We start from the raw sequence: 23,789 nt of genomic DNA, 5'->3' as shown, positions 1-23,789 counted from the left end.
CGGAAAGGACTGTGTTCATACAAGCCTCTCTCTCAATCACAATAATATACATGAAGAGCCTAAATGTGGTCTAAAATGAACATTTACTTGCAACATAGTATTACAAACTATTAAATTAATTTGAGCAAAAAGCCGTCTGTGTTTTGAATGTCTGGGGTCCCTAGAGTTTTATGATGTCAAAGTGGGGTCCGATGCCAAAAAACGTTGGGAAACCCTACATTATATTCTGACTTCCTGTATCGAGCAAGTATTGGCAAGTTAACATGAGCTACCTGCCTCTCCGGCCACAGGTCATTGACCCTCCTCTGCCCATCTTTTACTTTCTTCCATAGTCACCTATCATAGAAATGCTTGTGAAACTACTCTCTTGCACACCAAAAACCCTCCTCCACCTCGTTCTGGAATCTGATTGGGTGAAACCTGGTTTGGAATATGATAGGCCTATGTTGTGTTGATGAAATCCTTTCTCAAGTATTCAATTATTTCTGCTTCATTCAACACACTGGTTGATTAATTCGGTAACGCTTTAGAATACAGCCCGCAAATAAGCATGTAGTTATAGTATAACAACGGGGTTTAGGGCTGTAGTTATAGTCTAACTACGGGGTTTAAGGAGTGAATTATAAGATCTGTACTTATAGTCTAACTATGGGGTTTAAGGAGTGTAGTTATAGTATAACAACAGGGTTTAGGGCTGTAGTTATAGTCTAACTACGGGGTTTAAGGAGTGAATTATAAGATCTGTACTTATAGTCTAACTACGGGGTTTAAGGAGTGTAGTTATAGTATAACAACGGGGTTTAAGGAGTGTAGTTAGAGTATAACAACGGGGTTTAAGGAGTGTAGTTAGAGTATAACAATGGGGTTTAAGGAGTGTAGTTAGAGTATAACAACGGGGTTTAAGGAGTGTAGTTAGAGTATAACAACGGGGTTTAATGAGTCTAGTTAGAGTATAACAACGGGGTTTAAGGAGTGTAGTTATAGTCTAACAACGGGGTTTAAGGAGTGTTGTTATACTCTAACTAGACTCCTTAAACCCTGTTGTTATACTCTAACTACACTCCTTAAACCCCGTTGTTATACTCTAACTAGACTCCTTAAACCCCGTTGTTATACTCTAACTACACTCCTTAAACCCCGTTGTTATACTCTAACTACACTCCTTAAACCCCGTTGTTATACTCGAACTACACTCCTTAAACCCTGTTGTTATAACTACACTCCTTAAACCCCGTTGTTATACTCTAACTAGACTCCTTAAACCCCGTTGTTATACTCTAACTACACTCCTTAAACCCCATTGTTATACTCTAACTACACTCCTTAAACCCCGTTGTTATGCTCTAACTACACTCCTTAAACCCCGTAGTTAGACTATAACTACACTCCTTAAACCCCGTTGTTATACTCTAACTACACTCCTTAAACCCTGTTGTTATACCATAACTACACTCCTTAAACCCCGTTGTTATACTCTAACTACACTCCTTAAACCCTGTTGTTATACCATAACTACACTCCTTAAACCCCGTAGTTATACTATAACTACACTCCTTAAACCCCGTTGTTATAGTCTAACTAGACTCCTTAAACCCCGTTGTTATACTCTAACTACACTCCTTAAACCCCGTTGTTATACTCTAACTACACTCCTTAAACCCCGTTGTTATACTCTAACTAGACTCCTTAAACCCCGTTGTTATACTCTAACTACACTCCTTAAACCCCGTTGTTATACTCTAACTACACTCCTTAAACCCCGTAGTTACCCTGTAAGTACAGTGTGGTACCCCGTAATTAGCCTATAAGTACAAACATTTGTCCCCTGCTTCATAATACAGCCCGCGACCCCGTAGGTAGACTATAAGTACAGATCTTGTTACCCTCTAGTTAAAGTATTTTTTCACTCCTTAAACCCCGTAGTTAGACTATAACTACACTCCTTAAACCCCGTAGTTATACTCTAACTACTCTCCTTAAACCCCGTTGTTATACTATAACTACACTCCTTAAACCCTGTTGTTATACTCTAACTACACTCCTTAAACCCTGTTGTTATACTCTAACTACACTCCTTAAACCCCGTTGTTATACCATAACTACACTCCTTAAACCCCATTGTTATACCATAACTACACTCCTTAAACCCCGTTGTTATACCATAACTACACTCCTTAAACCCCGTTGTTATACTATAACTACACTCCTTAAACCCCGTAGTTAGACTATAAGTACAGATCTTATAATTCACTCCTTAAACCCCGTAGTTAGACTATAACTACAGCCCTAAACCCCGTTGTTATACTATAACTACATGCTTATTTGCGGGCTGTATTCTAAAGCGTTACCATTAATTCCAATAGATTTCACCACACAATCTGGAAAGCATTTCAAGCTTTTTATTCTAAATGGTGAAAATACATAAAGACCCATAATGTGGTCATTAGAACAGTCCAGAGTACAACTCTAAATATATAATTACGGGCTAACGGAGTAGGAACATGTCAAGCAGGTTCCTGATAATCCCTTAACCATCAGTGTGATGAGGATCGTTTTACTGGCCCGTCAGAAGCCCAACAGAAAAAGCATAACATTTTGAATCATTGTATGACTTCACAAAGTAGTCTCACCAATACAAAGATGCTCTTAAAGCTCAGAGAATTCAACATTCACAAATAATTTGGGCCATGGCTATAGAATATGTATTTCAGACTCATTGCAAAGGTAAATGATTTAGGTTCAAGTCGTTCTCCTCAGAGACATCTGACACCACACAATGGATGTGTTGCAGGGTTTAAGATATGAAGCACAGAATCGGTGTCAGGTCAAGTTGATCCTATGACACCAGGAAGGTGAAGACGACGTTGAGCTTCATCCTGGCTAGACCCTCCTCCGGACGTGCTTTTCCTCACTGGCGACTGACAGCACATAGCTGATGAGGTGAAGGGCTCAGGGTGGAGCCAACAGCTGGTGTTAGATCCAGCTCATCCTCTGTAACTCCAGGTGGAGGAGAGAAACGAAAGCGCTGGAGGAGAGAGGTGAAGAAGAGGAAGAGCTCCATCTTGGCCAGACTCTCTCCGGGACAAGCCCTGCGACCTGTGAATTCAGGAGGTGTCATAACAAGGTGCCATAACAATGAGAAATATGGATTTAGAAAAAAAGAATAAAAAAAAATGAATTGGACAAATTTTCATGTCAAATGCAACGGAAGATTTCAATGTTTACAGAAATGATATATCGTACCTGCAGAGAACGGCATGAATGCATCTTTTGTCACAAATTTCCCATCCTCATTTAAGAAATGTCCTGGGTTGAACGTGTGTGGGCTCTCCCATTCACCCTCATCATGAAGGACAGACATCAGCAAAGGATACACAGTTGTCCCCTGTCATGACAAAATATGAGAGGCTGACTAAGTATATTTATTATTATCAAAAAGGAAATGCAGTCACCTTTTCAAGGGATGTTCATTTTAACATGATCAGTTTTGCTGAATACATTATTATTATGTATTTCATCTGACCTTCCTGATGAAGTAGCCCTGGAAGGTGACGTCTCGGCTGGTGACGTGAGGAATAGAAATGGGGGCGATGTTGGCCAGTCTCTGAGTCTCATGGATGACAGCATCAGTGTAGGGCAGGTTCTTCCTGTCCTCCACCCGGACCTGGCGACTTCCTACCGCCCTGCTCACCTCCTCCAGCACCTGGTCTGAACCATGGACATATTATAAGATGGACTGGGCATTGGTCCCGTTCAGTGAAGCCGCTGCATGTTAGATCGCCGCTCTGGCGGTTGAATCCAGTATTAGGTCACAAGGCCCGCCTCCCCATGTTAGTGGATGGGAAAATCACAACCGAAATAATCACAGTATACGTCAGATAATTTTTTTCCAAAGGTGGTTTGTATCATTTTAGATAGTCATTATCATGCTAATGCCTGTGCAAGTGGTCATTTTTCTGATCAGTTTGTTTTTAAGTAGTTATTTGACATATAAAAAGGGATAAAAATGGATGATTGACAGCTGTGGCAGCCAGTCTCAAGCCGTCATTGGCTGGACACGCTCTTCACATTATAGATCTATCGTCATAGACAAGACACACGGCTTCATCGTTATGTAACGCTGCCTGGAGGTCGGGGTGGGTCTGCTGGGTGTGTGGGGCCGGGAGATGGGCTCTTAGCCTGGGTAGTGCAGGCCTGGAGGTTGGGGTGGCTCATGGGTTGGCTGTGCTGGCTACCAGACATGTCAATGGACCGCAATAAAAAGAACAATGTTTTGACAAAGGTGCGCAAGGAATTAACGTTGGTTTGGGACTGAAGTAAGTTCAGAAAATATGTGTTTTATGAGTTAAAGCCCCATTCAGTAAGTTTTCCAAGTTTTGCTATTGGAGAAACTGCGCCCTCTGGGTGCAATAGTATCGATAACGATATCGCCGTTCAAAGTCAACAAAACACAGCGCCAGAAAGCTCTATGTACATGTTGTGACATCGGGTACTCACCACGTGATGAAATAATAATCCATAGTTCCGTGAAACATCATTTTCGTAGCAAATCCGAATTGAGTTTGTTGAAGACAGCGCTTCCGCTGTACAGCGCATGCGCGCATCCTTTTCTTTTTTCTTTTTTCTTGCCACGGGACGTGGCAGACAACTTGCTTAGTCCCAGGGCTGGCCAATGGAGGGCGGTGTGGGATAAATAAAGTCGAGAGTCTCCCTATTACAAGTCAATCTACCATGTCCTAAGACTAAAAAGCTCTTATATTACAGTAAAAAATGTCAAAAATCTTACTGATTGGGGCTTTAATCCAGGTACGTTATAGGTACACCATGGTTTTAACATGCAGGCTAGCAATGGCGTTAGCCGCTTTCGCTAGTCAGCTGTTTTTCATTATTTATCGGCTTAATATTACCAGACAATTGGACTCGAGTCATAGGGACTCGGACTCGAGTCGACTCGAGTCGCAAATTTGACGACTTCCGACTCGACTCGGACTTGGAAGGTAAATACTTGAAACTCGACTTGGACTTGGAAGAAAATGACTCGAAACTCGACTCGGACTTGTGACAAGATCAGCCGAGTGCACCAGCTGGGCATACGCCTAGGTTTACACGCTACGTCTGATGTAGAACTCAAAGTTACGACTAACTTAATTTTATGACTAGTGCACCCTGTATGCGCTGCGTCTGTGTATGGAGCAGGCGTAAAAGTTACACCCAAATGCGTAGCTACTCACTGACAGCTGTCTCATCTTGATCTGCGCGTGATGCGGCCGGAATCTTCTCCAAAAATATCGATCGATATGTGCTGTAAATAGACGAAAGCTGATGCGTCGGAAGATCTTTCAATTTCTTCCTGACTTCGTCAACTGCCCGCAGTGCGCAGTCTGCCATCGCATTCAGTACTGATTGCACTTGTGATCAAACTGCTTGTGTTGGCGCTGTTAAATTTAGCTGTGAGAACGTTTCTATGCTTTGAATACAACTCTATAAGTTTGAGCTGAGTTGGAGCTGTCTGTCACCTGTCTCGAGCTCGTCTGAGAGAAGTGTGTTGCTTGGCAACAAGCACGTATTAACGTGAACGCGCACGTCTGCAGCCTAAATAATCTCTGCCTTGTTATTTTTCTAACCTGTGACTCGACTCGAGACTTGACTTGAAATAACATTGTGACTTGACTTGACTTGACTTGCCGACAAAAGGAAAGACTTGGGACTTGCTTGAGACTCGGGACCAATTGACTTGAGACTCGCTTGGGACTCGGATCAGAGGGACTTGGACAATTGTCTGAATATTACTATAACTTAACAACCGATAACGATAGCTGGAATAACACAATAATAGACACATATTTTCAGAACTGACCAGGTTGTCCAACTGTCAGGAAATGTGTTTTATAACATTAACTCCCGTCCCGGGTATAAGATGAGGCCTACCATTACAACCACCGTTAGCTCATCGCTAACGGGTTAGCTCATCGCTAACGGGTTAGCATCACATACAAACAGACGTTTTATTTTTTGTAGGCTATTAAAGCAACAAACGTTTTTATATGCATATCTCGGGGAAATGCTTTGACTGTGGGGATGTTCGTTCTTCACAAGCTCCTCTCTTAGTAACGATATACCAGATAATAGACCAGGCAGCCTGGCTCACGCACTGGGCTAACGTTAGGTTGGGCTGCCCTACACACACTGTACCGGGGGGGGTACAACAACGTAGCCTCACGGTTAGATTTGTTAAACCAACATTTGCGCCAAAAGAAATGTAATCATAAAGTTAATCAAAATGTCACGGAAACATTAGGCTAATCAACACAGAGCTGTTCATCCGAGAAATTCCCCCAGTGAGAGGCTGAGAGCCAAGCAGCCCTGGCTCCTCTTCCGGGCTGAGAGGCTCCTCTTGCGGACTGCTCTCAGAGCACGGGCTGAGAGCAGCCCGGAGGTCTGACTTGTCTGGCTGATACAACTCAATCTCCGACAACGGAGAACGTTACAGGCTGCAGTACCCACAACACTATACCAGCAAACAACGTTGCGTAAAGCGTCAAGGTTAGATTTGTAAAACCAACATTTGCTCCAAAAGGAATTAAATCATGAAGTTAATCAAAATGCCACGAAAACATTAGGCTAGCTTATATCAACACAGCAATCCCCCCAGTGAGGCTGAAGTTGAGTGAGGCCTGCCTCCACTTCCGGCCCGCGCTGAGAGCACTCAGCAGCAGCCCGGAGGTCTGAAATCTCCGACAACCAAAATCAGATTTTCGTACAGGCGTCATTTTGATAAACTAATCTCATATTGGGAATCTTCCTGGTTACTTTTGGCGAGACAAAAAATATTACAACTTAAAGTGTCATATTTACAGAGCTAGACTGTATATAAATACACAACGCACTGTGCGCATTCTAGAAACAGCAGCTCTACATAAGAAAGTTCAGAGGGGCGGGGAGCTCTCAGAGGTTCTAAATCAAGGGAGCTACTGCGCAGACTCTGGTTCACTGATCTGGCCGGATTTTGGCTTCAATAAAACATACAGGCAGGAGATAGGGACACTCTCTCCATTCATATATCTCAGTGGTCTGAACACACAAAGTAGGAAATACAATTACATTTGCCTGCGTCTGCTACGCACGGCACGCGCGCGCGCACACACACACACACACACACACACACACACACACACACACACACACACACACACACACACACACACGTTGAAAATGTTTTTCCCCTCACCCAAATTTAGCCACCTTCCTGACATAGCATGTACCAATCCATACCTTAGGTCAGGGTTCCCCAAATAGCAGCCCTCGTGTGGCCCGTGCTGGAATTGATTTTTTTTTTACCACAGTTTGGGAACAAATGTTCTAGAACAAATCTGATTATCAACCAATTCTCTGTTTTCATTATTATTCTTAGAGCTTCTACAATAGAAAGCATCAATACTCTTTTCGTTATCTAGTCTCTAGTAGTACTGCTGTAATGTTGGGCTATCCTATCTGTAACACTATTTTTAACCAGTGCAGTGCCCGTTCGCCCCGCTGCTGCACACTGTTCTTACCCTGTACCCGTGGATATTTGGCCATGAGCAGCAAACCCCATCTCAATGTAGTGCCTGTGGTCTCTGTACCAGCTGCAAACAGGTTGGACACTGTGAATATGAGGTTCTTCTCATGGTAGTGAGAGTCCATGATGCAGGAGTCCTGAGAGGAAAGCACACCCACATATAAACTAGACATGTATGCAGCATTGCTGTACAGTATATGAGCATGTCTGTACATACATATTTCCTGTATGAAAGATATCAAAGGTGTTTGTCATACCTCGTCTTTCTGCTTACGGATCAGAAAAGAGTCTATAAATCCCCTGCACATCTGAGGGTTCAGAGTCTCTTTCAGATGCTTGACTAAGTCTCTGATATCCAAATTATGATTTTCAACATTTTTTAATATCAGCTTCCGGCTCTTTATCCAATGGCCCAGCCAAGGAAAGTTGTTGTACAACTGCCACACAAGAATACAGATTACAGAGATTAGAATTATGAGTGAGAATGTAAACCTAACACCAACCCATCTTTATAATTTAGTTCCATTGAAAGATTAAAAAAATTCCATGCCGTGAATTCACGATTGTTGACAAAATCTTTATCGTGCTCAATCCTAAACCCAACTCTGCTCCTCATTCATAGCAGTTTTTCATGGTCTAAAATCCACCCAATAATGAAATGCCTGTGTAGGAATTAAGTTGATTTCTAGTTAATTAACTTTTAAAAACAACATCAAGTCAATAAGCAAAGATTATGCTTACCTTTATTGGAGCAGAACCTAAAATACGTATCGTCTCATTGACCCTATTCACCATGCATTTGAATCGGGGGTCAGCATATTCAAATCTGCTACCATACACAATGGATGAGATGATATTGGATGTAGCATAATTCACTGCACATGTTGTGTCAAATGCATTCCCTGTGAAAACAGCAGTGGGAAACAATGAAAGTGTAAAGACTGGAATACAAGACAAACAATACCAAAGAGCATCTTACATTGAGATATGTCACTCCATACCTTCATGCTCTGCAAACACTTGGATCAGATGGTGGCATTCCTCTATGATTTTCTCCTCAGCTGCTCTCTTGCCCATCCCAAAGTCTCTCAGGTTAGTCAGGGCAAATCGTCTCATCTCTTTCCAGGAATCTCCATTGGCAAAGAGAATTCCTGCAGAAATCAGAGATGATCACAGATAAAACAAGCTATACATTAACCTTTAATGTTTAAAAGATAGAACACTGCAACAAATGATAAAAAAACAAACGATTTGAAAACAGGTGAAACAAACCAAACAGAACTTGTTGATGATGATGATGATGATGATGATGATGTTGGTATAGATGTTCATTGCTATTATTTATGTCTTTATTATACCTCTTTATAGACAGTGCTAATGCTAAAGGTTTTGTCATGGAAGTCCATCCATACCATGTCCTTGACTGATGTCATGACAAAGAGGGGTGCTGCATCTGTCCCCAAACTCCTCAGCATGGTTGACCAGAGCCTGCTTCACTGCCTTGTATCCTGCCAGGACCACGACTTTATTGGGTCCAAAGTACACCGTGAATACACATCCATATTTCTTTGAAAGCTGGAAAAATCAATCATGCAGTCAGATACTGTACTCACTTTTTTCATAAAGTTAGTATCCTCGTCTTCATTCCCATATCCTCCTCATCGTTCATTTCTACCGTCCCATGTTGGTTTCCCCTCGACATACGCAGGTCATAATCTAAACCTTTACATACTGCTGTGTGCTTATTGTAAGAATAATATGCAGTCTTTCATAAACTACAGACTGTCACATCCTTTGACTTTCTAATCATTTGCAACATGGTGACAGGCCCGGTTCCAGAACAAAATTAATTAGGGTGCATCTGAAATGAGTGGAGGTGGGCTAGTGCGGGCCGGTAACAGCAATGATATTGTAGGTGTTACGGGTCCTGAGCGTGGTGCCTGATGAACAGTTTATGCTGAAACATCGCTGGAAAAAGATGTAAACGTAGCCTACATTGGGTCACTCCTTTTCAGTTCATTTCCAGATATGGATAACATATCGTCACCTTGCCTTCTCTGAGACTACGACCGACCGTTTAAGATATGGAGTTAGCTTGATAACTGAGGTTCAGGAACACAAGATCACACCAGGTCCGCATCATATCTCACCGCCACCTACTCTAATCCATCACCCATTCACCTGCGCTCCTCCAATCCAATCACCGAGCCACACCGGCTTTCTATCAGCTCAATCACCTGTAGCCTTTATATACTCACTGGCATACCACTTCTCTCCCGTTTGTCATGTCTTCACGACTGCTTGTTCAAGACGCACTCGTTCGTTCCGACCCATTTCAACTCAAGCGAACAGTTCATTAAAATAGTTAAAAAAGAAAAGTCAGCTGGCACGCGCCGTTGTATGTCCCTCGCCCGGGCGTCAAATCTTCGCCATCCAGTTCCAGCCAGACACCGCCCTCTACACCGCTGCGTCATCGGAGATCCTCAGGCGACACGACAGCCGTGTCCTCCACGCGCGCCCCGCGCCGACACGTTTCCAGCCCAGCTCGAGCCACAGCAATGCCGAGGCCACGGCCAACCACCATCTCCGACTGGACCGTCGCTCACCTCCAGGCTACAGCCGAGCCGACCCTCTTTGGCGCACACCCATCGCCTTCACGGCCAGGTGTTACCTCTTCTGTTTTTCATTCAAGTTTAGCTTCCTGAAACTCTTCCTATACTATCTGACGTGACTTACAGTATATTGACATCGCATCTCACGCGATTACCATTGACTTCAGCAACTCCAAACCATGCATTTACTGAATCAACACTACTACCTGTATGAGGGGTGAACAGTGCCAATGTTTACCTCACTAAGCAACAGCCTCTCATCCCACTTGCTGCTGCTGCCACTACTACGAAGCGACGTCATGTCACTACCGATTACAGCTACTACGACTGCTACCACTAGCCGCTCCGACTACTACCACTATTACCACGGCTACTAATAGACGTGGCTACTTACTAGGCTACTACTGCTAGATGCCGTTGCTGCTGTAGTGCCGACAACAGTCTGGTGCCGCGCACCACAACAACAGTCCGGTGCCATGCATCACAACAGTCACTACTGCCGCTACTACTAATACAGTACTGCTACAGTACTGCTACTACTGCTACTAAGTACTCCCTAAGAAAACAAGACCGTTAAAGGGACAGTTCATCCCAAAACAACATTAGCTCTCAGTGCACACGCTTTCCCCCCCTCCCCTCCCATCCTCCGCCTTCAGCCTTGGCACCGGGGCCCCGCCAGCACACGGACCCGGGTCTGCCCAGCTCGCTTCGGATCACGCCGCTGCTGCCCCCGTCGGGCCCAGGCATCGTTCCCGCCTCCCCTCCCATCCCAGCAGGCTCACGCCACCACGGCCACAGCCTCCCCTTCCCCCCCTTCCCTCCCATCAAGCTCATGGCACTGTGGCCACAGCCAGCAGGCTCACGCCACCACGGCCACAGCCTCCCCTTCCCTCCCCCCTCCCTTCCCTTCAGGCTCAGGGCACCGTGGCCACAGCCACCAGACTCACGCCACCACGGCCACAGCCTCCCCTTCCCTCCCCCCTCCCTTCCCTTCCCTTCAGGCTCACGCCACTGTGGCCACAGCCAGCAGGCTAATGTCACCTCGGTCGCAGCCTCCCCTTCCCTCCCCCCTCCCTTCCCTTCAGGCTCAGGGCACCGTGGCCACAGCCACCAGACTCATGCCACCACGGCCACAGCCTCCCCTTCCCTCCCCCCTCCCTTCCCTTCAGGCTCAGGGCACCGTGGCCACAGCCACCAGACTCACGCCACCACGGCCACAGCCTCCCCTTCCCTCCCCCCTCCTCTCTCTTTAGGCTCACGCCACTGTGCACACAGCCAGCAGGCTAAACGTCACCTCGGTCGCAGCCTCCCCTTCCCTTCCCTCCCCCCTCCCTTCCCTACAGGCTCACGCCACTGTGGCCACAGCCAGCAGGCTAATGTCACCTCGGTCGCAGCCTCCTCCTTTCCGCCCTCCAGGCCGCAGCGCGGCGGGGGCGCACCCATAGACTCCTGCGCACACGCATCCTCTTCTCCCCTCCCCTCGCAGTCTCTTCCTTCAGCGCCAGCGGCCTGTTTGTCCCCCCCTCAGTTGCCAGCGAAGCCGCCCACCTCAGCAAGGGCGGCCTACCGCAACATTCCTACTTTTCTACCCCCCCTCGATGCCCTCCCACCCCCTCCCCCAACCTCCCCCTTCCCTCCCCCTCCCCTTCCCCACCAAAAATGGTAGTTTACAATGCATTGTCTACCTTTCTTGCCTCTCTCTGTCCACCACCCGCTCTCCCGGGTCCCCACGCACACGCATCCCACCCCTCCCTCCCCGCTCAGCCTCTTCCTTCTGCCTCCGCGGCTTGCCCCTTCCCTCCGTGGCCTCCGCGGCCCCTCTTTCCGCCACGGCCTCCGCGGCCACTGGCGTCATCCCCTTTCCTCCTGTTCTTCCCCTACCGGATACCCCCCCCCCCCTCCTACCCCTTCCCCAGCACCCCAATGTTGGTTTTACTTGTCTGCCCCCCCCCCCCCCCCCCCCCTTCTCAGTTCCATCCCGGGTTGCAGAGCCACGGGAGCTCCGTCCAGAGGCGCAGTTCCATCCTGGGTTGCAGAGCCACGGGAGCTCCGCCCAGAGCCGCAGTCTTCATCCCGGGTTGCAGAGCTACGGGAGCTCCGCCCAAAGACACAGTCCTCATCCTGGGGTGCAGAGCCACGGGAGCTCCGCCCAGAGACACAGTCTTCATCCTGGGTTGCAGAGCCACGGGAGCTCCGCCCAGAGACACAGTCCTCATCCTGGGTCGCAGAGCTACGGGAGCTCCGCCCAGAGACACAGTCCTCATCCTGGGTTGCAGAGCTACGGGAGCTCCGCCCAGAGACACAGTCCTCATCCTGGGTTGCAGAGCTACGGGAGCTCCGCCCAGAGACACAGTCCTCATCCTGGGTTGCAGAGCTACGGGAGCTCCGCCCAGAGACACAGTCCTCATCCTGGGTCGCAGAGCTACGGGAGCTCCGCCCAGAGACGCAGTCCTCATCCTGGGTTGCAGAGCCACGGGAGCTCCGCCCAGAGACGCAGTCTTCATCCTGGGTTGCAGAGCTACGGGAGCTCCGCCCAGAGACACAGTCCTCATCCTGGGTTGCAGAGCTACGGGAGCTCCGCCCAGAGACACAGTCCTCATCCTGGGTTGCAGAACTACGGGAGCTCCGCCCAGAGACGCAGTCCTCATCCTGGGTCGCAGAGCCACGGGAGCTCCGCCCAGAGAGACGCAGTCTTCATCCTGGGTTGCAGAGCTACGGGAGCTCCGCCCAGAGACACAGTCCTCATCCTGGGTTGCAGAGCCACGGGAGCTCCGCCCAGAGACGCAGTCTTCATCCTGGGTTGCAGAGCCACGGGAGCTCCGCCCAGAGACGCTAGGGCCTCTCAGAACACTCGGTCCAAACCTTGGGCCGCTGGAGAAAAGAAAAGCAAAAGGAGAGAAGAAGAGAAGAAAAGATAGGAAAGAGAGAGAGAAGAAGAAAAGGAAAAAGAGAGAATAGGGGCTGCAGCGCGTCCGGCTGCCGGTTCCTCCACACATGCTCTTTCTGCGGCGGCGCCCACTCCAGGGTCGCTTGCCCCCATGGCCCCACCACCCACGCCAAATGACTCCGTCACCTTTCAGGCTTCCCTCCCGGCTGAGAAGTTCAACCGCACTTCGCTTTACATCACAAACCACCCCCTCACCATGCTCCCGAAAGGACTCCGTAAAAACGAAGGTCCTCCCAAGCATACCACAGCTACATCTGCGATGACCCCGACGACATCCGACGAGCCCATCTCCTGCTGTGTCGAAGCTCGCTGGAGGTGGATGGAGATCGTTCGTTATCTCGGGACACCGAGCCCAGCGGGCTCCCTCCCAGGATGCGATCTTCATCCACGACGACCTCGATGACATCTGACGAGCCAGCTCCCGCCGTGTTGAGACTCTTTTGGGGGTAGGTGGAGATCGTAAGTTATCCTGGGACACCGAGCCCAGCGGGCTCCCACCCAGGATGCGGTCTTCATCCCGGGCGCAGGACCTAGCAGGCTACGCCCAGAGACGTAACCCCCACTCAGAGTCTCAACCCCTGGGTTCCTGGTTCCTGACAAGAGAGAGAAAGAAGAAGAAGACCTCAACGACATCTGATGAGCCATCTCCTGCTGCGTTGAAGCTCGCTGAGGGTGGACCGAGATCGTCCGTTATCTTGGGACACCGAGCCCAGCGGGCTCCCTCCCGGGATGCGATCTTCATCCACGACGACCTCGACGACATCTGACGAGCCAGCTCCCGCTGTGTTGATGCTCTTTTGGGGGTAGGTGGAGATCGTACGTTATCCTGGGACACCGAGCCCAGCGGGCTCCCACCCAGGATGCGGTCTCCATCCCGGGCGCAGGACCTAGCAGGCTACGCCCGGGCGCAGGACCTAGCAGGCTACGCCCAGAGACGTACCCCCACTCAGAGTCTCAACCCCCGGGTTCCTGGTTCCTGACACGGCCGTGCCGCGTACTAGATGAGTCTCCAAGCAATCCTGGTTCCGGACACGGCCGTGCCGTGTACTAGAAGGGTCTCCAAGCAATCGCACCACACTCACTTATCAATAAACATATATTCATTCTAACCATGGTGTGATATGTGTTAGTGAAATGGAGTTAGCTTGATAACTGAGGTTCAGGAACACAAGATCACACCAGGTCCGCATCATATCTCACCGCCACCTACTCTAATCCATCACCCATTCACCTGCGCTCCTCCAATCCAATCACCGAGCCACACCGGCTTTCTATCAGCTCAATCACCTGTAGCCTTTATATACTCACTGGCATACCACTTCTCTCCCGTTTGTCATGTCTTCACGACCCCCCCCTCCACACCCCTTAGTTCACATCTCGCTACGGGCAGCACGAGCGGAGTCGCAGGTTTCTCCCCGTGCTGCGCGGGTTTTCCCCGGGCACTCCGGTTTCCTCCCGCAGACTGTTAAAGATATGTTTTGCACATGCCTAATCTGCTTCTCTGTCCTCTGAACACAGGAACCAGGGGGGGTAGGTGGAGATCGTACGTTATCCTGGGACACCGAGCCCAGCGGGCTCCCACCCAGGATGCGGTCTCCATCCCGGGCGCAGGACCTAGCAGGCTACGCCCGGGCGCAGGACCTAGCAGGCTACGCCCAGAGACGTACCCCCACTCAGAGTCTCAACCCCCGGGTTCCTGGTTCCTGACACGGCCGTGCCGCGTACTAGATGAGTCTCCAAGCAATCCTGGTTCCGGACACGGCCGTGCCGTGTACTAGAAGGGTCTCCAAGCAATCGCACCACACTCACTTATCAATAAACATATATTCATTCTAACCATGGTGTGATATGTGTTAGTGAACATCGATTAAAATCATCCAGAACGTAGCCTAGTTCGACTCAAAGTACAAGATGACAGACAGATTGGCAAAGCCCACTACCAAACAGACACAACAAGCAAGCAAAAAAGTCACTTATGACTACACAGAAAATATAAGGAAATACTAATAAAGAAAATACTATTCAAAAAACATTGAATCAAATTATTCAACTGAACACAAACTGAAAACAGATGGTCACAAACTCACCTCACACAGGGTGTGGTGGGGTCTCTTGAGATCCAGCTGCAACAGGTTACCAAGCAGGGGAAGAGGTTTGGGTCCTGGAGGCTCCTTCCTCTTTTCCTGGGAGCTGAATCTGGAGGAGAAGAGGTAGAGGACCAGCAGGAACACAGCAGACATCAACAGGCTGGTGGGACTAGGGGAGGGGAAGAAAGCCAAATCTTCAACCACAGACATTGTTCTTGACATGCAGTATGTTATGTACACTACAGGCCTACTGCTCTGACTGAGCTTGATCCATCAAGGAACAATGTTTGTGCTCACAGCAGCATCACCTACATTCTTGTTTGGGGGGAGAGGGGGGGGGGGGGGGCTTGGGACAAAGGAAGTATCAAAGGAGGGGCAAAGAATGTGTTTTCAGCCCAATTGGGCTGGTTTCGAGTGCATAGTGTGTGTGTGTGTGTGTGTGGGGTGGGGGAGGGGTGATGCGCTTCGGTGGGTTTACGGACCCACTCTTGTTCCCATAGTCCTGTATTTGTTTGGGCGGTTTTGTGTGCGTTTTTGAACAGTCTTTGGGCTGGAAACCATTAGCTGTATCTGGCAACACTACGTATCTTTAACCCGGCATGCTTGGCCAGCAGACATATCATCTGTCAGGTTTTGTGCTAACAAGGCAGAATAACGAGGGAACATGGGCAGGGGCGTCATGCAAGCCAAAATTCTGAGGGGGCGACATTCGGCGGCGACCAAAGGTCTGAATAGATCTGCAATGATTCAATCAATCTGCCCAGATAAAGTGTGCTGAATCCACTCATGATTGATTTATCTATCAATTGGTCCATTTAGTCATTTCTAAAATGTTGGCCATTTGAAGCCAGATTTAGAGAAATATCTCATTTTAAATTAATATTAGGATTAGACTGTTGTGATGTTATTGTTTTAACCATCAATCATTTGTGTGTGTATGTGTGTGTGTGTGTGTGTGTGTGTGTGGGGGGGGGGGGGGGGGGGGGGGGGTGGTCGATGGCTTTGGGTGGGTTAACAGACCCACTCTTGTTCCCATAGTAGATCAGTGTATTTGTTTGGGTGGTTTTGTGTGCGTTTTGGTGGTTTTCGAACAGTATTTTGGCTGGAAGCCATTCACTGTATCTGGCAACACTGTATTACCCCGGCATGCTGGACCATCATCATCAACGTTTTGGGCGGGCACATGGTCCATAAAACAAACACTATGCAACAATTAACACAAAAACACAATAAAACTATAATGCACTATACCAAAAAGTTCCACGTGAGTGCTGTGAGACTGGTATCTCACAGCACTAAAACCAGGATTAGTCAGCAGCATAATGGCATTCTGAGAAACATTCAGTCGATAAATAGATTTGTACATCAGATTAAGAGCCTTAACTCCTGCCTTACAAGGTCTCTAGCACTACTTCACCTGGGTTTTCCAGCAATATCTGCGTGCAGTCATAAGCAACCTGAAGTTTGTGGAAGCTCACTTTTTCCTCACATGCGACGTGGGCTACACATCATTGTTTGTAGTGATAGGAATACTCCATCAGAGGGCAGAACCTTCCTACCCATGCTCCTACCCTACATAATGAAGAAGACCTACTCACACAGGTGTGCTAGATAATTAGGAGGCAGGCTGCATGTCTGTCTGTGTACCTGTGTGCTGTTATGAATAAATCCACAACTCTGAAGCCAGGTTTCTTTATTCTATATAAGAAACATTACATGGTACCAGGAGTGGGGTTACATTACAATTGTTTAGGGTCAGTCACCCAGTCAGTCATAATGTCACGGAAAGGACTGTGTTCATACAAGCCTCTCTCTCAATCACAATAATATACATGAAGAGCCTAAATGTGGTCTAAAATGAACATTTACTTGCAACATAGTATTACAAACTATTAAATTAATTTGAGCAAAAAGCCGTCTGTGTTTTGAATGTCTGGGGTCCCTAGAGTTTTATGATGTCAAAGTGGGGTCCGATGCCAAAAAACGTTGGGAAACCCTACATTATATTCTGACTTCCTGTATCGAGCAAGTATTGGCAAGTTAACATGAGCTACCTGCCTCTCCGGCCACAGGTCATTGACCCTCCTCTGCCCATCTTTTACTTTCTTCCATAGTCACCTATCATAGAAATGCTTGTGAAACTACTCTCTTGCACACCAAAAACCCTCCTCCACCTCGTTCTGGAATCTGATTGGGTGAAACCTGGTTTGGAATATGATAGGCCTATGTTGTGTTTATGAAATCCTTTCTCAAGTATTCAATTATTTCTGCTTCATTCAACACACCGGTTGATTAATTCCAATAGATTTCACCACACAATCTGGAAAGCATTTCAAGCTTTTTATTCTAAATGGTGAAAATACATAAAGACCCATAATGTGGTCATTAGAACAGTCCAGAGTACAACTCTAAATATATAATTACGGGCTAACGGAGTGGGAACATGTCAAGCAGGTTCCTGATAATCCCTTAAGCATCAGTGTGATGAGGATCGTTTTACTGGCCCGTCAGAAGCCCAACAGAAAAAGCATAAAATTTAGAATCATTGTATGACTTCACAAAGTAGTCTCACCAATACAAAGATGCTCTTAAAGCTCAGAGAATTCAACATTCACAAATAATTTGGGCCATGGCTATAGAATATGTATTGCAGACTCATTGCAAAGGTAAATGATTATAGGTTCAAGTCGTTCTCCTCAGAGACATCTGACACCACACAATGGATGTGTTGCAGGGGTTAAGATATGAAGCACAGATCCGGTGTCAGGTCAAGTTGATCCTATGACACCAGGAAGGTGAAGACGACGTTGAGCTTCATCCTGGCTAGACTCTCCTCTGGACGTGCTTTTCATCACTGGCGACTGACAGCACACAGCTGATGAGGTGAAGGGCTCAGGGTGAAGCCAACAGCTGGTGTCAGATCCAGCTCATCCTCTGTAACTCCAGGTGGAGGAGAGAAACGAAAGCGCTGGAGGAGAGAGGTGAAGAAGAGGAAGAGCTCCATCTTGGTCAGACTCTCTCCGGGACAAGCCCTGCGACCTGTGAATTCAAGCGGTGTCATAACAAGGTGCCATAACAATGAGAAATATGGATTTAGAAAATAAAAAAATAAAAAAATGAATTGGACAAATTTTCATGTCAAATGCAAAGGAAGATTTCAATGTTTACAGAAATGATATATCGTACCTGCAGAGAACGGCATGAATGCATCTTTTGTCACAAATTTCCCATGCTCATTTAAGAAATGTCCCGGGTTGAACGCGTGTGGGCTCTCCCATTCACCCTCATCATGAAGGACAGACATCAGCAAAGGAAACACAGTTGTCCCCTGTCATGACAAAATATGAGAGGCTGACTAAGAATATTTATTATTATCAAAAAGGAAATGCAGTCACCTTTTCAAGGGATGTTCATTTTAACATGATCAGTTTTGCTGAATACAATACATTATTATTATGTATTTCATCTGACCTTCCTGATGAAGTAGCCCTGGAAGGTGACGTCTCGGCTGGTGATGTGAGGAAGAGCAATGGGGGCGATGTTGGCCAGTCTCTGAGTCTCATGGATGACAGCATCAGTGTAGGGCAGGTTCTTCCTGTCCTCCACCCGGACATGGCGACTTCCTACCACCCTGATCAGCTCCTCCAGGACCTGGTCTGGACACACAAAGTAGGAAATACAATTACATTTGCCTGCGTCTGCTACACGCGACACACGCACACACACGTTGAAAAAAGAAATCCCTCAAAATTTAGCCACCTTCCTGACATAGCATGTACCAATGTATACCTTAGGTCAGGGTTCCCCAAATAGCAGCCCTTGTGTGGCCCGCGCTGGAATTGCATTTTTTTTAACCACAGTTTGGGAACCAGTTCTAGAACAAATCTGATTATCAACCAATTCTCTGTTTTCATTATAATTCTGAGAGCTTCTACAATAGAAAGCAGCGATACTCTTTTCGTTATGTAGTCTCTAGAAGTACTGCTGTAATGTTGGCCTATCCTATCTGTAACACTATTTTTAACTGGTGCAGTGCCCGTTCGCCCCGCTGCTGCAAACTGTTCTTACCCTGTACTCGTGGATATTTGGCCATGAGCAGCAAACCCCATCTCAATGTAGTGCCTGTGGTATCTGTACCAGCTGCAAACAGGTTGACCACTGTGAATATGAGGTTCTTCTCATGGTAGTGAGAGTCCATGATGCAGGAGTCCTGAGAGGAAAGCACACCCACATATCATAAACTAGACATGTATGCAGCATTGCTGTACAGTCTATGAGCATTTCTGTACATACATATTTCGTGTATGAAAGATATCAAAGGTTTGTCATACCTCGTCTTTCTGCTTACGGATCAGAAAAGAGTCTACAAATCCCCTGCACATCTGAGGGTTCAGAGTCTCTTTCAGATGCTTGACTAAGTCTCTGATATCCAAAATATTATTTTCAACATTTTTTAATATCAGCTTCCGGCTCTTTATCCAATTGCCCAGCCAAGGAAAGGTGTTGTACAACTGCCACACAAGAATACAGATTACAGAGATTAGAATTATGAGTGAGAATGTAAACCTAACACCAACCCATTTTTATAATTTAGTTCCATTGAAAGACTTAAAAAATTCCATGCCGTAAATTCATGATTGTTGACAAAATCTTTATCGTGCTCAATCCTAACCCTAACTATGACGATGTCAGTACAGTACAAAGTCTCTGCTCCTCATTCATAGCAGTTTTTCATGGTCTAAAATCCACCCAATAATGAAAGGCCTGTGTAGGAATTAAGTTGATTTCTAGTTAATTAACTTTTAAAAACAACATCAAGTCAATAAGCAAAGATTATGCTTACCTTTATTGGAGCAGAACCTAAAATATGTATGGTCTCATTGTCCCTATTCACCATGCATTTGAATCGGGGGTCAGCATATTCAAATCTGCTACCATACACAATGGATGAGATGATATTGGATGTAGCATAATTCACTGCACATGTTGTGTCAAATGCATTCCCTGTGAAAACAGCAGTGGGAAACAATGAAAGTGTAAAGACTGGAATACAAGACAAACAATACCAAAGAGCATCTTACATTGAGATATGTCACTCCATACCTTCATGCTCTGCAAACACTTGGATCAGATGGTGGCATTCCTCTATGATTTTCTCCTCAGCTGCTCTCTTGCCCATCCCAAAGTCTTTCAGGTTAGTCAGGGCAAATCGTCTCATCTCTTTCCAGGAATCTCCATTGGCAAAGAGAATTCCTGCAGAAATCAGAGATGATCACAGATAAAACAAGCTATACATTAAATTTTAATGTTTAAAAGATAGAACGCTGCAACAAATGATAAAAAACAAACGATTTGAAAACAGGTGAAACAAACCAAACAGAACTTGTTGATGATGATGATGATGATGATGTTGGTATAGATGTTCATTGCTATTATTTATGTCTTTATTATATCTCTTTATAGACAGTGCTAATGCTAAAGATTTTGTCATGGAAGTCCATCCATACCATGTCCTTGACTGATGTCATGAAAAATAGGGGTGCTGCATCTGTCCCCAAACTCCTCAGCATGGTTGACCAGAGCCTGCTTGACTGCCTTGTATCCTGCCAGGACCACCACTTTATTGGGTCCAAAGTACACCGTGAATACACATCCATATTTCTTTGAAAGCTGGAAAAATCAATCATGCAGTCAGATACTGTACTCACTTTTTTCATAAAGTTAGTATCCTCGTCTTCATTCCCATATCCTCCTCATCGCTCATTTCTACCATCCCACGTTGGTTTCCCCTCGACATATGCAGCTCATAATCTAAACCTTTACATACTGCTGTGCAGGGGCGGTTCTAGACCCTTTTTGGGTGGGCTCAAGCCCACCCTGAGATAGTCTCAGCCCACCCTGGAAGATAGAGGGTAATTTTTTTTTTTTTTTTTTTTTTTTTTTTTTTTTACAAAAATAATAATAGCTGGCCCTCCTCTATTCATCTCTCATTCATGCTTTAAAGCCATACAAATAATAATAATAATGGTATTGGTGATTGGTGTATGCAACATACAACCTTTATTTTGAAAATATCGTTAGGTCTAGAGGAAGTTACTTATCTACACTCCTGCAAAATTGATCACCCAGGAAATAAGGAAGTGTTCTATTTCTCCTTGAGAGCCTCAGACTGACAACAGAGACCACCAGCAAGCCAATGTAGATTAAGTCTCTTTTCTATAGTGAGTAAGGTGTTAAACACCATGATCATTGAGTTGGTTGAAAAACGAAGTCTTTATTTTAAGTTATATTTTGTAAATGAACTTCTTCATTAGTCAACCAGAGTTTACTATGAAGTGAATGGGGGCAACATCATGCATCTAATGTATTGGGTACCTGTGATCATCATTGTGGGGCTACTGAGTTGTGGTGTAAGCTAGGCTACTAGTGCTAAGCTTTTTGTTAATGAGTCTCTTGATATGCAAATGCACACTAGCATAATGCTAAGTGGCCAGCCATTTTGGTAATGTGTTAAATCGTAGCCTATGTTTAGAATAGCCACTGATATGCCTGTTGCAGTGTTGCTTGCTATGTGTGAAGGTTAGCTTTATTCATGATTGCCATACAGTTTATAAAGTTAATTACTTATTTGGTACCTCATTAACCTCAAGTCACTCTTAGATTATTGTTTTATTGATTTTGTGTGGAGGTGGAGAACAGAGGAACTGTGAGAAGAAGCTGTATCTGCTAAAAAGTACACACGCACAGAAGAAGAAGAAGAAGAAGAAGAGTGAATCTGATAAATTGATTAAGCTTTCTTCATAGATCTAGTCTCTTCATTTTGATCTCAAAGTGCACCAGATTGATACATTTTTACTTTGAAATGTACAAAATCTTCTCCTGGGGGGGCATGCCCCCGGACCACCCTAGGGGGTCTGCAGTCCACCATATACATTCTTTGGGGGCTGAGCCCACCCAAAGGTGTCATCCTAAAACCGCCCCTGCTGCTGTGTGCTTATTGTAAGAATTCTATGCAGTCTTTCATAAACCACGGTCTGTCACATCCTTTGACTTTCTAATCAACATGGTGACAGGGCCGGTTCCAGAACAAAATTAATTAGGGTGCATCTGAAATGAATGGAGGTGGGCTAGTGCAGGCCGGTAACAGCAATGATATTGTAGGTGTTACGGGTCCCGAGTGTGGTGCCTGATGAACAGTTTATGCTGAAACATCGCTGGAAAAAGATGTAAACGTAGCCTACATTGGGTCACTCCTTTTCAGTTCCTTTCCAGATATGGATAACATATCGTCACCTTGCCTTCTCTGAGACTACGACCGACCGTTTAAGATCATTGATAAAAATCATCCAGAACGTAGCCTAGTTCGACTCAACGTACAAGATGACAGACAGATTGGCAAAGCCCACTACCAAACAGACACAACAAGCAAGCAAAAAAGTCACTTAGGACTACACAGAAAATATAAGGAAATACTAATAAAGAAAATACAATAAAAAAAACATGCAGGGCTGTAGCGTCGGACGCCTAGGCCTAACACGCTGATTATTATTCAAATTTCAAACTGGGTGCAAATTATTCAACTGAACACAAACTGAAAACAGATGGTCACAAACTCACCTCACACAAGGTGTGGTAGGGTCTCTTGAGATCCAGCTGCAACAGGTTACCAAGCAGGGGAAGAGGTTTGGGTCCTGGAGGCTCCTTCCTCTTTTCCTGGGAGCTGAAGCTGGAGGAGAAGAGGTAGAGGACCAGCAGGAACACAGCAGACATCAACAGGCTGGTGGGACTAGGGGAGGGGAAGAAAGCCAAATCTTCAACCACAGACATTGTTCTTGACATACAGTACGTTATGTACACTACAGGCCTACTGCTCTGACTGAGCTTGATCCATCAAGGAAGAATGTTTGTGCTCACAGCAGCATCCCCCACATTCCTGTTGGGGGGGGGGGGGGGGGGGGGGGGCTTGGGACCAAGGAAGTATGTGTTTTCCGCCCAATTGGGCTGGTTTCGGGTGCATATTGTGGGGGGGGGGGGGGTTTACGGACCCACTCTTGTTCCCATAGTCCTGTATTTGTTTGGGCGGTTTTGTGTGCGTTTTGGTGGTTTTTGAACAGTCTTTGGGCTGGAAACCATTAGCTGTATCTGGCAACACTACGTATCTTTAACCCGGCATGCTTGGCCAGCAGACATATCATCTGTCAGGTTTTGTGCTAACAAGGCAGAATAACGAGGGAACATGGGCAGGGGCGTCATGCAAGCCAAAATTCTGAGGGGGCGACATTCGGCGGCGACCAAAGGTCTGAATAGATCTGCAATGATTCAATCAATCTGCCCAGATAAAGTGTGCTGAATCCACTCATGATTGATTTATCTATCAATTGGTCCATTTAGTCATTTCTAAAATGTTGGCCATTTGAAGCCAGATTTAGAGAAATATCTCATTTTAAATTAATATTAGGATTAGACTGTTGTGATGTTATTGTTTTAACCATCAATCATTTGTGTGTATGTGTGTGTGTGTGTGTGTGGGGGGGGGGGGGGTGGTCGATGGCCTTGGGTGTGTTAACAGACCCACTCTTGTTCCC

At 46.3% G+C, this 23,789-nt stretch overlaps 2 protein-coding genes across 2 annotated transcripts; both read right to left on the bottom strand.

The window, feature by feature from the left end:
- Positions 1 to 2,908: 2,908 nt before the first annotated feature.
- On the bottom strand, positions 2,909 to 15,414 carry LOC310787757 (cytochrome P450 2K1-like; the record flags this gene model as incomplete). Its single annotated transcript, XM_083649243.1, has 9 exons — positions 2,909 to 3,096; positions 3,244 to 3,385; positions 3,524 to 3,708; positions 7,554 to 7,695; positions 7,816 to 7,995; positions 8,300 to 8,460; positions 8,560 to 8,709; positions 8,971 to 9,133; positions 15,205 to 15,414. 9 exons carry the CDS (start codon positions 15,412 to 15,414, stop codon positions 2,909 to 2,911), a joined length of 1,521 nt encoding a protein of 506 aa, XP_083505369.1.
- A 2,641-nt stretch (positions 15,415 to 18,055) lies between these two features.
- Positions 18,056 to 23,031, bottom strand: LOC310787756 (cytochrome P450 2K1-like; the record flags this gene model as incomplete). Its single annotated transcript, XM_083649242.1, has 9 exons — positions 18,056 to 18,243; positions 18,391 to 18,532; positions 18,676 to 18,860; positions 19,273 to 19,414; positions 19,536 to 19,715; positions 20,048 to 20,208; positions 20,308 to 20,457; positions 20,712 to 20,874; positions 22,822 to 23,031. 9 exons carry the CDS (start codon positions 23,029 to 23,031, stop codon positions 18,056 to 18,058), a joined length of 1,521 nt encoding a protein of 506 aa, XP_083505368.1.
- Positions 23,032 to 23,789: the final 758 nt, after the last annotated feature.

Source organism: Poromitra crassiceps (assembly GCF_964638095.1).
Source record: "Poromitra crassiceps genome assembly, chromosome: 13".
Classification (NCBI taxonomy): domain Eukaryota; kingdom Metazoa; phylum Chordata; class Actinopteri; order Beryciformes; family Melamphaidae; genus Poromitra; species Poromitra crassiceps.
Note: the sequence above shows the minus strand (reverse complement) of the source record. Positions and strands in the feature narration are given on the sequence as shown.